The sequence below is a fragment of the Terrapene carolina genome, unplaced genomic scaffold (genome assembly GCF_002925995.2).
Source record: "Terrapene carolina triunguis isolate 2854851 unplaced genomic scaffold, T_m_triunguis-2.0 Scaffold68, whole genome shotgun sequence".
NCBI lineage: Eukaryota > Metazoa > Chordata > Testudines > Emydidae > Terrapene > Terrapene triunguis.
In genome coordinates this window covers 80,184,133-80,200,087 of record NW_020664419.1, presented here as the reverse complement: position 1 = coordinate 80,200,087, position 15,955 = coordinate 80,184,133, and the positions used below count along the sequence as shown (strand labels likewise).

At 42.3% G+C, this 15,955-nt stretch overlaps 1 protein-coding gene across 1 annotated transcript in view; it reads right to left on the bottom strand.

Moving 5' to 3' along the window:
- ANO4 (anoctamin 4) overlaps positions 1 to 15,955 on the bottom strand; it is a 193,234-nt gene that overhangs the window by 149,979 nt on the left and 27,300 nt on the right. Inside the window, exon 2 of the mRNA XM_026648992.1 lies at positions 13,475 to 13,585. Within this exon, the coding sequence (XP_026504777.1) occupies positions 13,475 to 13,585 (111 nt within the window). The remainder of the gene's footprint in view (positions 1 to 13,474; positions 13,586 to 15,955) is intronic.

Sequence of the window (15,955 nt, the reverse complement as noted above, 5' to 3'; positions counted from 1 at the left end):
TTAAGGGCTTGTGGTTGTCAACAGTTGTATGATAGCACAATGATATCTTCATTAGCAGGCAACAAAGCTTTAGGAAAACTAATACTTTTATGATGCAAATAAAAGAATATCTAGCACAATAAAAGATATGCTAGCTAATTTCCTGGTTTCTCTTCAGATAATTGGTTTAAAGGCTTGCCTTTGGGATTACAGTGACCTCTGAAAATGTATTATAATAAAAAGGCAACATTTTTTAATATTCTCTGAAGTGTCCTGTTACATCTTGCAGAGATTCTCATAGGTATCACAGCCAGAGGGTTCAGAATGACCACAGTGCAGTCTGTTCCACCTTGTATTTAGCTGTGACACTGAGTACATTTCCCAGACCTGAAGAAGAGCTCTGTGTAAGCTCAAAAGCTTGTTTCGGTCACCAACAGAAGTTGGTCTAATAAAAGATATTACCTCACCCACCTTGTCTCACGGTATATTGGTCTGTCTGATGCCACTGAGAGGGTTGTGAGAGAAGCAATGGTTTAAACCCACATATTATATCCAGTCTGAAGAGAGGTCAGGAAACCATTCTATTTGCATTACTGTATTGTTTCATCAGGACTGAAAATGACTGCACCACACCTGAAGTGGAGGGGACGTTGTCCAGGCTTGCCAGAGGAAGGCAGTAGTGCTTTATGGGAGGGAAGGGGAAGGAGGTCAGAAACTGCTGCAAAAAGGTGGGTGGTGGTCAGCTTTGAAGCACTGACTCACCCCCTGGGAATGGGAGGGCAGAAGTCTTTAAAAGGTGTAACCCCGGGCATTGGAAGCCCTTTCTCCATGCAGCAGGAAAGGCAGCACCCACTCTCCCTCCCCTCAAGGTGCTAATGTCTGGTTGGGTTAGGACCTGCTGTGGGCATTGCGCTACTCGCTCCTTCGTAGGGTGGCTGGGAAGGAATTTTTCCCTCATCACCATATGGACTTCAGTGGAGTGGGGGTTTTTTGCCTTCTCCACAGCGGATGTCAGGGAGGACCTATTATGGTGAGGAGAAAAGTGGTTAGGCTATGTCGCAACTTGTTTTGTAAGTGTGGGGCGGATGTCCAGTGCAGGTACCCCATAGGGAAGGCATCCAGTGACCAGATAAATGGCCTAGTAATGGACTTGAAAAGGAGGTGCTGATTAATGGAACGGGGTGGGGGGGGTGGGGCACCTATGATTGGTATGGCAAGGAGCCAACCCTCCCTTTCTTATAGCCCACCTTAACCCTCCTCTGAGGGGTGGATGGATGGTAAGGTCCAAGCCATGGGTTGGTTGGGGGACCTGGATGGAAAATGAAAGGGGCTGTTGGAAACCTCGTGTCATTATTTGAATGAACATGGATTTGCCTGCACTGTATACTTTTATCTGCCGGGTAGTCTCAGACATCTAATAATAAAGCTGCGGCCTGATTAAAATTCATATCAAGTGTCTCCTGTCCTTCTTCCGGGATAGCCAGCCAATCTCCCACCAGGTACCCCACAGTAAATGATATATCACCTACACACACTTCTCATAATTGTTTACAGTAAAACAAGGTCACAGAGGACTATTTATAGATGTACTAATAATGAAATGTTCTATACTACTTAAACTCTGAGGTTGTGCTGGGTGCTCATTGGCTGAGTGGCTGTTCAAGACTACTGCACACCAGTGTGTCATGAAAGGGGAAAGCCAGATGGACTGGTGTGGTGGGCACAGCTGGGGAGGAGAAGGGTGTGACGTTGCAGTCTATATGATTTTATAAAAATATGCTAATGAGTGAATATAATGTAACTGGAATATGCTTCATGCAAAAGGTCTCTTGTCTCTTGATACAAAAGATATCATTACAAAGCTCATAATCTACTGAGTATAAATGTACCACTCTTGTATCTAAAACTAGAAATATGAAATATAACTCTGAGGGCCTCTTGTAATTATGCAAAGTGTGGGCCATTAATGGTTGTTTGGAATCTTGATGACTCCCATTAACCAGGACAATTGACTGCAGATGGCTGCGTTTTACCTGTAAGTCTTCCTGTATACGTGTGTGCTGGCAAGTGGGCAATGAAGTCTTGCAGTGACATGTGATCATATCACTTGAACTGGAATCCATCTTTAACCTGGTGTCTTTCCATTGAGAAGGAGGGGGTGGGAACCCAGAGAGGGACAAAGGATTCCCGCCTTATGCAAAAGATATATGAAGGGGTGGAACAGAACAAAGGGAGCGGAGCCATCATGAAGAATCCCCTAGCTACCACCTGAGCTGGAACAAGAGCTGTACCAGGAGAAAGAATTATGCCCAGGCCTGGAAGGTGTCCAGTCTGAGGAAAAAACTTACTGAAGCATTTCTGAGGGCGAGATTATCTGTATTCAGTTTGATTAGACATAGATTTGCGCGTATTTATCCTACTTTTGTGAAAAGTGCCGGGGCATCTTTAGTGACAAGTGGTCAATGGGGTCCCTTTCCATTTCATCCAGAAGAGGGGAGTCTTCCACCAACATAGTGCTCCAAAGCAACCTACTGAGGCACTAGTTCAATGCTGACTCAGCAGAAAAAGTTGCTCACTGCCTCACCATCAGTCTATATATTCAGCAACATAAAGGACTTTTTTTTCTCCTGTCTGTAATAATCATAGTGGTGGAGTTTTTGAAGCAGGGTAAGAGTACTGTGGCAAGTTAATACATGCTATTCATATTCATGATCACTATTTCTTCCATTTCAAGCAGGCTGCCTGAAAAAATTCTTCCTCATTCAGTAATAATTTGGATGTTGATCACAATCTGTCTTTGCACATGTTAACATGAGAAGGATCTATCACAGTACTTAAAAATAAGAACTTTTGGGGCAGACGATCATTTTGAATTACCAGTAGCTCCACTGTACTGGAATCTTGAAGGAGAGCCCTTAAAGACAGACCATGCTAGCTTGTACTTTATCAATGCCTCGGTATACTATCTCAAAGCAATATGAGACTGAGATAGTGAGACTTTCTATGTGTTATCCAAAATAAGTCTATCTTTCAGCAAGGAGAGATGAAAGAAGACATGCATGACTGATTTTGAAGGAGAGATTGTTGGAGCGTAGCACACTAGAGAATTTACTCATGAGCTAACTGTTCATCCTTCCATGAAAATTGCCCCTGTAACACTGATGAGGTCATTGGGACATTGAATAATCTGCTTCTTAAGTGCCAGTAATGTACAGAGTTGCAACTTGGATGGTTTCCAAACTGGTACACAGTTGGGTGGTTTAGATAGCTGCTTTTTTAAAGACTGGTTTAAAACAGACTGGATGACTCAGAGGACTTGTAATGAAACACAATCTTATTTTGGGGTCACTTTGAAATCCAGCCCATCTCAGGAGTGACTAAAAGTCATAATCAGTGGGCAGTAGCTCAGTGGCCTATGTGATATTAGTTTGAAAGGTCTTTCAAAACAGTCTTCTCTGTCACAAAAAGCCATAATAATTGGTATTCTGGTTGGCAACCTAAGCAAAAGAGCTAAAGACAGAATAATTACAGACACTGGAGTACCTTGTCATCTCTAGAGGTGTCCATGTCCCTCTTCAGGTTAGGGTATAAACATGCTGATTGAAAGAACGTAGAGATCCTTACATTGCTATTGCCGTGGTGTTTCTATTCTATGGATAAACTGAGTTTCAGTCTCCAATGCTGAATATGTGGCTCTCACCTTTCTTAGAATTTTTTCATAAGGCTTGTTGAATATCAAAAATGGAATTTCTCAAAAGAATGTTTAATCAAAAAGTTGGTTGTTTCCTCTCCCTGCTCCTCAATTTTAATGATGTTTGTGGTACTTTAAAGCCTTCTCTTGTACACATCACTCTGCTGCTAGTAGTAACTAGTTCATCCATTCCACTGAACCGAATCTGCATCCTTCCTGCACCATCAAACATTCCTTAGGGCACAAACAAGGTCCCACCATTCCTATTTTTCCTGGGCCTCTCTCTGCATGTTCTCTGTATTGTGAAGGCACAAGTTTTTCATCTCTAAGTACCAAGGAATTCTTTCAGCCAGCCTTTTTCACGTGTTCCTCCAGTTGCCCCATGGCATATCTGGCATGGCAGACACCCTAGTTTCATTCTTAACACGTTTCCATTTTCTTTTCTGGACCAGTACCTGAAATAACTGCTTGTTGACAGACTAAGCACATAGTTGGTCATACAATGTATTCCATCCTAGCCTTAAGTGCCAAACCCCATCCCACACAGAGAAACAGTAAACCTTCTGTGACATGCAAATCAACTGAGCCAATCCTGGGTACACAATGTGATGCTTTGGGGTTCAACCCAGACCACTAAGGGGTTGTGTTACTGCCTGCCCTGCAACTCTGAATGCTTTAAATGCTATACTGCTGTGGCTCACAGCCCTGACACCAACAGCCAGCCTACAAGCATTCAGGTCACACCATGGCTTACACTACCCAATTAGTTTTAGGAGCTTAACCTCAGATCCCCCTCTCCAGTTCCAAATTTCCCCCAAACTGTCTGCCCTGCAGTGTCCAGCCCTCTCCTGGAACACTCACAGAGGTTAAGTTTGCTGTTCCTTTAAAGAAACGGTAAACAGAAGCTCCTTAATTTAACTGGGGTTGACAAACATTGCATATTAATCAAAGCACTGAATTGGTTTATAGTAAAAGTAAAACTAGTTTATTAAATGAAAAGTCATAGGTTTAAGTGATATCGAGTAAAAGGAATTAAGGTAGAAAGGGTTACAAGCAAACAAGTGAAAATACATGTCTAAGACTAAAACCTGATTTAACAAACTAGACTCTCTTGTTCAAAGATGTGTTTCTCACCAAGTCTGTTTCCAGCATGGTTGATCAGACTCTCTGACCCTTTCACAGTTCTAAGTGCTCTGTTCCTTTGTCTTTTCAGTTGAAGGATGCCAAAATGTCTTTTTTCCTCATATCTTCTCAAAGTTCATTGGCCCTGCTTCAAGAGACAGGAAGGCTTCCCGGGGGTGCAGTTTCCACCCCCCATGGAGATTAAGTGGTCATCTTTCCCCTCTTACTCTCCTGACAGCTTTGTTCATCTTGCATGTAAATGTACCTTCATTTTCTCTGCCTGATGACCAATCAGGTCAGACAACCAAATACACATTCCTTTGTCTAGGGCAGACTGGGCTTATTATGCATTGCTTGCCAAACATATTTTAAGAACATAATTCTAGCACATCTTTAACTATTTGCACACACAGTACACAATTATTTTGGGGACCAGCATGTTACCAGTTTGTATATGATACCTTACATGACACCTTTTAGATACAGATTATGGTAGTGTGTTAGGTGTAGTGAGTATGTCAGGCCTGATAAGAATTGATTACCGTAGTGAACCACCAATGGGCCTCTGTGTCACATCCATCCAATCCCAGACCACCACATAGCAACATGTGAGAAAGCTCAGTCAGCCAGTAAGTAATTAGTGGAGTGCACCAATCACAAGTTAGAGTGGAAATATGATTTTTTTGTTTGTGAAATTTCAGGAAATTTTTTTAAATGTATACAAAAATATTTCTAATAAACTGTCAAAAAACCCTAGGAAATTTCAAATAAATCCATAAGTTTTTGTGAACCATTTCACTTTCCTCAGAACATCTTTTTTGACAAACGTATTTTTTTTGGTTAAAAAATGTTGACCAACTCTAAACTACACAAAAGTGGGCGTCAGCACTTCGCTGTTTTACATAATGCAGCCTTATGCCACATATAAATCTTCTCAGAATAGAGCACTAAATCATCCTAACAGAATGATACATAATAAGTTGTATCAGACATAGGATGTTGAGTTTTCATTTTTCAAGATGGATTGGTGCTGATATCTTATAAAACATGGCTTTTTTAGGCAGTGAAGTACTATAGTTGTACACAGTAACATATATGGGTAGAGGAGAGATCAAGAGCCCAATCTTTATTGGTTTAGATCAGCTTAATTGTACAAATTCTTCTCAGCCTCCACATTCCATTTTGGGTCTCCCCACTCCTCATGTACTAAGGTACCCAATCATCACTAATCTAATCATAATGAGAGTCACGAAAGAACAAGGACATAAATACTAATATTCCAAATTTACTGGAACCAAAGTCTGAGAAGCTTAAGGATTTCTGAGTGAAATTAAAAGATGTAACTAATTGGAATCCGATCCACCCACTCTTTTAGTGGAATGAGATTACTAAAATATTGCAATGGCTCCCAGGATCACGCTCCCAGAAATAGATCTGTTCCCATGATTCCTATGGAGGATGAAGATCCAATATTTATCAACATCTCTAAACAGATTATCTGAGTGTAACTAGCAAATACATTACCCTGTATAGCATGATCCAAATTTTCAAAAGTAGCGTCTAATTTTGGGTGCCTCAGGTTTGAGATGTCTAATTTTAGACTCTAAGGGACCAATTTACAGAAGTCCTAAGCACTCATGCAGCTATGATAGGAGTTGTGGGTGCTCAACACCACTGAAAATTAGGCTTTAGGAGTGAAATCCTGGCCCCAGTGAAGTCAATGGCAAAGCTCTCACTGACTTAAATAGAGCCAGGATTTCTTTCTAGGTGTATGAAGCTGGACACCCAAAAACGGAGGCACCTAAAATTAGAGGCTACTTTTGAAAATGGGTATCCCTCTACATGTTTTACTACTGGCAAGATGGGAGCATGGCCCTGCCATAACTGGATTTTATTTCTTCTAATTAATAGCCCTTATATTATTAGTTATCACAGCATGAAGTTGAGTACTTTCCACCTTAGGATAATAGAGATATTCTAGATATCAAAATTCAAATGACTGCTCTTTGGAAGCTACTAGACATCCTAAATAAATTGATTTCACCTCTGAAATATTAATTCCTTTAACAATTCTTCATGGTGATGCTTACAAAATCTCGCATGTTTCTAAGTCTACATGGTTGTTTCTCTCCTCTTATGCCAGTATGGAAAAATCCTACATACCAAAAAGCACTTGATAGAAAGCTCCTGGATGTAAAGGTCTAATTTGTGCCAATTTATCCTAAAAACCCACTGCCAATCAAAAGTGTTCAAATATTTGCAGCAAAATCTCTTTCTAGGTCCTGCCATACTAGTAGGACATTGCACAATTGCAAAACTTTTTTGTAGCACCTATTTGGTCTTTTTGAACAATAATAATATCTATTATTATTATACTGCAATATTACATCATGGGGATTTTTTAAAATAGCCTTCACAACATACAGGATCTTTAAGCATAAAAAGGGGAAAGCTACTATAAATCTTGACCACGCACCAATTCTTCAGGTCTGGGAAGTCAGGAGTTTTGTTAAATCCTCCACAGAATTCTTGCATTTTAGATGCTCAAATTCATTCTATCTCCTTTGACTTTCCTTAACATTCTTGCAGTGCCGAAGAGTGCTGTCTTCTGGAGCTCATTGATTGTGATGTTAAATCCATACTTGCCACAGAGGCTTCAAAGCAGACACTTGGCAACCTCATTGTGTCTCTTCATAAATTCTCTCCCAGCTACACTGCTGCCGGTGCTCAACACATGCTCCACCATCTCCTCCTTTTTGGAACACAGTCTATAGTTTGGGGAGCAATTTTGTCGGTCAATTCTGTTTCAAAGGTGATTAAGCCTTAAGGACTGCTCTTGTGCACTCATAATGAAGCCCTCTGTCTCTTTTGAAGCGTCCTTCTAAAGCCATAAGTAAATCTTCGATCACTGATGCGTTCCATCTCTTTACACCACTGTCCGATGTCCGTGCATTGATTTCTGCATAAATCTTTCTTTGGTGGTTTGCTTTCTCCTTTCCTTTATGGGAGCCATTGCTTGTTATTGTGACCAGATGATGTTTTACTCTGGCTGACTCCTCATATTTTCATGTGTTATTCATCATTGGCAATTATTATTAATTATTATTTATTTGAATTACCAAAGCACCTAGGAGCCCTAGTCATGGCCAAGGACCCTGTTGTGAAATGGAAAGATTCAAGCTCTGAGCAAGTGTGTTTTACAATCTGCTTTCTCTAAGGAGATCAGTTTACAATGTCCACAATCTGGACCAGTTTTTTCATGATTCATTTTCAATTAAATAATCAGAAATTAAATAAGTCTCTCTTAGAAATCTACCTGGATGTTAGAAAATACTTCCAACATAGAGAGGAAAAATTAGTAAATCAAAATGATTTTAAAAATCCTTGGGAATCCATACCACAAGGTGCTTCCCCAACCTCCATACTTTCATCATATACAAAATATTCTGAACAGCAACAGGTTTTTCTAGACTTTTCCCTTTGCAGCACTGATAAAAGAAAGGTAAATATTTTGAAGCAAATCATCAAGGTCAATAGCTTAGAGGTCTCAAATCAGAGGTATACAATTGTTCAAGATGTTTTTATAAACTGATTGCTTTCCTGTGGACAGCAAGTTCCCCCTTTCAATTTAATAACTAGGAAACTACAGTTGAAGCCTTTGCTACTTTTAATCTTTTTTCTAAAAGTTCTCCATTCCCCATTGCACATCTTCAATAGTACAGTATGGGGAATGGGGAATTTTTTTTGAAAGAAGATTAAAAGAATACTGTATTATAGTACATACTATAGTACATCTCTATTTAGCACTCCGGCTTTAAGAAGAGCTTGAGATTCTAGGCAGATTAATTTTGAGAGAATAATGGTTCTGGGTAATTTGGCATGCTTCTTGTGAATTGCAGATGGTTCTGGCTGGTTTAAATGTTTTGTGTAGTTCGGATACTGTATGGCCCCTGTGACACTGGCAGATCAGGTGACAGCTCATGACAAGGACCCTACACCACAAATGCATGGCTGGAAACCAACTGGTTCACCTGTATGTTAGTATTGTTAAAAATAGTTATTAGATTTAGAGAGATTTGTTTAGTGTTTAGACTTTATGAAATGCTTGTGAGCTGCTGAATGCATTAATCTCACTTACAATACCCGTATACCATGTAATAAGGTAATATTTAAGTGTTTTGCTCTGTAACTATAGACATGTTTATTATGAAACTTAGAAACCCCCACTGTCAGGAGAGAAGTATTACCAAGTGTGAAATACCAGTTTATCACAAAAGGTGTCATCTCTTGTCAAAAAAAAGAAGGCCTATAGACACTAGACAAGCCATTATGGAACATCAGTGGACAAAAATTTTGTTGATTGCTTCATCCACACCCATGAAGAGGGTATGTGCACAAACTCTCATCCCATCATGGCTTGAACTCTAGGGAAATGAAATCTAAATCCCTGTCAGGAAGAAATTCTTACCACTGTACTGCTTGGAATTTGGAGAGGGCAATATTTCTAAGCATAAGCAAGGGTTCCCCAAGCCGTTTAGCTTGGGTTAGCCCTAAAGGACATATAGAGCTTGTACATTACAGCAGTTTCTATTATTTTTTGGAACCAAAGACTAACTCATTTGTGTGTGTGTGTATGTTTACCTGCTTTAACCTTGTAAATAACTCTCACTTCTTTTTCCTAGTTATTAAATCTTTAGATTATTTATTATAGAGATTGGCTACAAGCATTGTCTTTGGTGAGAAATCTAAGGTACAATTGACCTGGGGTAAGTGACTGGTCCCTTGGGACTGGGAGTAACCTGAATACTGTTGTCATTTTTGTTTTAAGGGACCATCTATCACAAAGATAGGCTTGCCTGGGTGGCAAAATAGACTGGAGTGCCCAAGGGGACTGTCTGTGACTCCATATTAAGGCTATTATAGTGCTTGATTTCACACTTGATACTTGGTTGGTGAAATCTAACTATAGAACACACAATCAATGTGGGGTTTGTGCCCTTCTTCTTAACAGTCTGCCCTGAGGTTGGCACTTATGAGTCGTGAGCCACTCCAGACAGCATGACTGACCAACTTTGCAAGGTGTGGTTTTAGCATTTCCAGGTTCATTATAGGTAGTTATCTCTGGATTGTGTCTGACTGGCAAAGGGCAATTTCAGAGAGATTCTGAGTATATTGTGGACAAGAGCATATTGGAAATAATTAGGCTTAAGACAGAATAAGCTGAAATCTTTCCTATTAAAAATATTGAGACTATATTTTGAGCTGGAGTTCATAAGTGCAGAATTCTGATCGGAAACATTAGAAATGGCTTGTAAGTCTTTAATATCTTTTGTACAGTAATTGTTTGTCTTACTTTGCACTCTAAAGGAGACTAGCAGCACAAGATCAGCAGGATGGAAAATAAAGACAGAGCAGCTTTACGCTAAAGTCTTTGTACTAACAAAAGAAATAAAAATTGAAAAATGCTGTTCAACAATCAAACTTGGCAATCTAGCAAATAGTGATGTCCCGCCTAACAAAAGTTAGACAGAATGAAAGAAAATGCCCAGGAAACTTATGTTAGCGAACAAAAATGTGGTTGCTAAAAGCCGTGACAGCCACTCTAATACTACTTCTGTTGCACAGCCTACTTAAAATAAAAGTAGCAACCAAAGACCAATCAGGCCAACCAACTTAGCAAGAATGTTTCACTGTGCTATATCCAGGGCCGGATTTCCAATTAGGCACACTAGGCACAGGCCTAGGGGCGCCGGCGTTGTAGGGGTGCCTAAAAGTGGGTTAAAAGTTAAAAAGTTAATACATACGCAGTTAGAAGTGGTTAGTGTAAGCTTATTTTAAAAATTATAAACAATCTAATGATACAGGAGAACCTCAGAGTTATGGACACCTCAGGAATGGAGGTGGTCTGTAATTCTGAAATGTCTGTAACTTCGAATAAGACCTTACGGACTTCATCCACTGGGGGAGGGCTCCAGGCGGGGGTGGGGTCAGGGCTTCTGACCCTCGGGAGCACCAGGGCTCAGGGCTTCAGCCCCACGGCTCTGTTCCTGGCTTTTTCCCCGGGGCGTGGGGAGCTCCGGGTCTCAGGGCTCCCCACGGCTCCACTCCAGGTTTCAACAGGGGTGGGGCTCGCTGGGGCTCTGGGCTTTAGCTACAGTGGGAGTGCTGGGGCTGAAACCAGCGCTCCCCTCATAGCTAAAGCCCTGAGCCCCAGCGCCCCCCATAGGGCTGAAGCTGGTGCTCCTGAGGGTCAGAAGTCTGGATTCTTCTAACTATTGTAAGAGAACTTTTAAAAGGTATGGATTGTGAGGAGATCATTAGTGTGTTCGCGGAGCAGAAGTCAAGGAAGAAACATGATAATACTTAGTCCTGCCATGAGTGCAGGGGCCTGGACTAGATGACCTCTCGAGGTCCCTTCCAGTCCTATGATTCTATGATTTTATGTGAAGTAAAGTAGCACCTACCTGCTACCTATGTGATTGTTTTAATTACATGTTTTTTTTTGTTATTGCATTGAATAAATATTTAATTTTTCTAAATATTTCTTTTCATTTCATTTTTACAGAAAACACATAGGTCAGCTGTAGGCAGGAGCGGGCTGGGGGGAACGCGGAAGATGCTGTGCCTAGGGGCGCATAAGGTGTAAATCCGGCCCTGACTATATCCTAATTATTTGCTATCCACACCTGACTGCAGGTAGCAAGAAAATCCTCAGATGTGTAGCCCACCTTGCGAATTGGACTGCACTGCAAGTAGGTGGCCACACCAGGAATTGTAGGCCTGGAGAATGAACTACTCTCAGGCCTGGTCTACACTGCGGGGGGGGATCGATCTAAGATACACAACTTCAGCTACGAGAATAGCGTAGCTGAAGTCGACGTATCTTAGATCAACTTAGAATCACTTACTTTCCGTCCTTGCGGCGCGGGGATTGACAGCCGCCGGTCCCCCATCAACTCCGCTTCCGCCCCTCGCCGTGGTGGAGTTCCGGAGTCGACGGCAGAGCGATCGGGGATCTATTTATCTTGTCTACACTAGACATGATAAATTGATCCCCGATAGATCAATTACTACCCGCCAATCCGGCAGGTAGTGTAGACATACCCTCACTCTGAAATGAAATGTGGTCTCTCCAAAGGAGAATTAAGACACAGTGGTCAGGTGCATGGAACATGCATTGCCAATGGTGGCTGCATCTGCTCTATGGATAAATAAAGGACCACAATCTCCAGGGCTGTCAATCTGGTCCCTTTCTGCATGAGCACTTAAATTCCTATTTATAACAAAGTTAACACTTAGATCTTATGCTCATGTTCATTCTTCTTTAAACCATTGGAACTGATGAACTAGGCATAAGCTAGTGACGACTAACTACTGAAATGCAGGTTAGATGCATTCATTATTTACAAATATTTTGTTACTAATGCCCCCTACCAAACCAGCATCTCTTTTCCATAGGAAGTGGGGATCTTCTACAGCAGTTTTAAATATGTTTCAATAAGTTTTCTGGATAACCTGCACACACTATTCAATGACACTTTGGATTGCCCAGCATAAGCACATAACCTAATAAAAGAGTCTTACAGTGTGACACATTACCTAGGGAACATGGGGAAAGGCAGCCTCAAAATAAATGATGCTCTGTCAATATGTCTAGTCCCAAAATTTAATTTGTTTTAAGAAAAAAAAGTTTTGCTACATCTAATATTAGTAGAAAGCTTTTGTGACTTTTAACATACTTATTTGACAAAATAGGAGTCGTGGAGGAAAGTGGTTAAGCATTTCCCAGAAATGTTTGCAACACAAACACTACAGCTTTGTGTAATTTAGTTATTCATATTCATAACTGAAGAGAGCCTTCAATCCAGGCACTTGTACAAAAAATTAAGATACTGTACATACAATCAATCAAAAGACAGACATGCCTCCACATTCTAACCCTTCCCAAAGAAGTCAGCCTGCAAATTAACCACTGCCTTCATCGAGTCACTGCATTCTTCTACCCTCTCCTCCCCAAACACATACAAAAAGAAATTGTGTTTACAGTGTGTCTTGATAATCAACATATTGGAGCTGCGATGGACAAAGAGGATAGGAAGCAAGTTCTATAGTCAAGGATCCTCATGGAAAATGCTCCCTCAGTTTAGAAATCACACAGAGTTCAGTACAAATCTATAGCATAGAAAGGGTAAGCAAGAAGATATCGATTTTAATCAAACAACTAACCCTCTTGCTGCAATTATGCTGCGCTCAGGTCTCCCCAAGAATTAATGATGCAGTCACTCGAATGGAAGATCAGATGCATGATACCTAGCATTTCTGACCAAACTAAAGAGGAACACAGATTTTTTAATACATACTTGTATATCTTGTAGCATTTGAAGATTTGAGGAGCTGTTTTTCTCAAGACAACTAGTTTAAAATAAAAACCTTGAATAAGGGCGATAAGGGAGGTAATAAAGCAGCAGGGACACTGGGCCACGAATCTTGATTCTTGGCCACAATAGTTTTCACTACTGTTGAAATTCAATTATCCACTCAACTCTCTCATAAGTTTCCAATTTATTCACATTATCATGCAATTCTCCAGTTTAACCATTCCTTCAAGTATTACATTATTTTGATTCATCTCAGTCAGCTCTTGTACAATATAATCGATTTTAGATCCAAGTAGTAACTTACTTTCTTGTATTGCATTAAGAATTTCTGAAAAGTCCACATCTGTCCTCTGGACGTCTGGCTTTATCGAAATTTGCGTTTCCAGCTGGTTACTTTGCAAGTCCTCTGTTCCTTCTGAAGAAATCGAAGAGATTGATGGAGTTTGTGACAGAGCAGCAGAAAATCCAGCAAGCGGCTTTGAGGAGAGGCAACTGTCACAATAACTAAAGCTAGCTAATCTTTTATTTTTTCCACCAAGCCAATTTTCCTATAGACCAGGCAGGTATTGTTAGATAACCCAGAATCTATTGGTTGTTCCTCTACTGAGTTAAGACAACACAGAGCATGAACAAAATCTTCTCATGTCAACTACCCACTGACACCACTGCTGAATTCCTTGTTCATGCAGACACTATCCTGTGCAGTGGGTTCCCTCACCACAGCAACCACAAGACCAACTCCACTATGTTAAAACAGAGGGGAGAGGCATATGGACATCTCCATGCCACTACAATAGCTAAGCTAAAATAAAACAAGCAAATAAAAAAAACAAAACACCAAGCCAAATAAAGTCTCAAGACAGCAAACAGCCTATGACAGACATCAGCAAAGAAAGAGCCAGGACAGCACATCACTCAGGGTATGTCTACACTACGAGGGTAATTCGATTTTACTTAAATCGAATATGTGGAATCGATATTGCAAAGTCGAACGTGTGTGTCCACACTAAGGACACACTAAGGACAGTAATTCGACTTTGTGAGTCCACACTAACGGGGCGAGCGTCGATATTGGAAGCGGTGCACTGTGGGCAGCTATCCCACAGTTCCCGCAGTCCCCGCTGCCCATCGGAATTCTGGGTCGAGCCGCCAATGCCTTCTGGGTAAAAAAAATTTGTCGTCATCCGTCCGTCACTAACGCCCTCCCTCCCTCCATGAAAGCGCCGGCGGGAAATCAGTTCGCGCACTTTTCTGGTCAGTGACAGCGCGGACGCCACAGCACTGCGATCATGGATCACGCTGCGACCATCGCTGCACTTGTGGCCGTTCTCAACACCTCGCAGCTTATCATACACCTTTCCCTGAGGCAGATGCAGAGAAATCGGGCGAGGAGGCTACGGCACCGCCGTGAGAGCCTGAAGTCGGAGAGTGGCACAGAGCTGTCAGAAACCACGAGCCCCAGCGCCCAGGACATCACGGTGGCAATGGGGCATGTGGATTTTGTTGAACGGCGATTCTGGGCCCGGGAAACAAGCACGGACTGGTGGGACCGTATAGTGCTTCAGGTCTGGGATGAATCCCAGTGGCTGCGAAACTTTCGCATGCGGAAGGGGACTTTCCTCGAACTTTGTGAGTTGCTGTCCCCTGCCCTGAAGCGCAAGGACACCCGCATGCGAGCAGCCCTCACTGTCCAGAAGCGAGTGGCCATAGCCCTCTGGAAGCTTGCAACGCCGGACAGCTACCGGTCAGTCGCGAACCACTTTGGTGTGGGCAAATCTACCGTGGGGGTTGTTGTCATGCAAGTAGCCAAGGCAATCGTCAAGGTACTGCTCCCAAAGGTAGTGACCCTGGGAAACGCGCAGGTCATCATAGATGGCTTTGCCGCGATGGGATTCCCAAACTGCGGTGGGGCTATAGATGGGACTCACATCCCTATCCTGGGACCGGACCACCAGGCCAGCCAGTACATCAATAGAAAGGGCTACTTTTCAATGGTGCTGCAAGCACTGGTGGACCATCGGGGACGGTTTACAAACATCTACGTCGGATGGCCGGGCAAGGTTCATGACGCTCGCGTGTTCAGGAACTCTGGTCTGTTTAGACGGCTGCAGGAAGGTATTTACTTCCCAGACCACAAAATAACTCTTGGGGATGTGGAGATGCCTACAGTCATCCTCGGGGACCCAGCCTACCCGCTAATGCCCTGGCTCATGAAGCCCTATACTGGCGCCCTGGACACAGAAAAAGAACTGTTCAACTACCGGCTGAGCAAGTGCAGAATGGTGGTGGAGTGTGCTTTTGGCCGTCTCAAAGGGAGATGGAGAAGCTTACTCACTCGCTGTGATCTCAGTGAAACCAATATCCCCATCGTTATTGCAGCTTGCTGTGTGCTCCACAATCTGTGTGAGAGCAAGGGGGAGACCTTTATGGCGGGGTGGGAGCTAGAGGCAAATAGCCTGGCTGCTGATTACGTCCAGCCAGACAGCCGGGCCATTAGAAGATCCCAGCGGGACGCCCTGTGCATCCGGGAGGCTTTGAAAGCTAGGTTCCTGAGTGAGCAGGGCAACCAGTGACTTTTCAGTTTGTGGACAGAAAAGCTGAACCTGCCCCCGTTTCTTTACCCAGTCCATTTTGACTATCCTCTCCAGTTACATACAACCTTCACCCCCTTCCCCTTCCCAAAAAATAAAATCATTTCGATTTTTTAATGAACACCGTTGTCTGTATTGCTGTTTTCGCGGGAATATTTTAAACCGGGGACGCAGACTGTGGCGGGGGGCGGGTT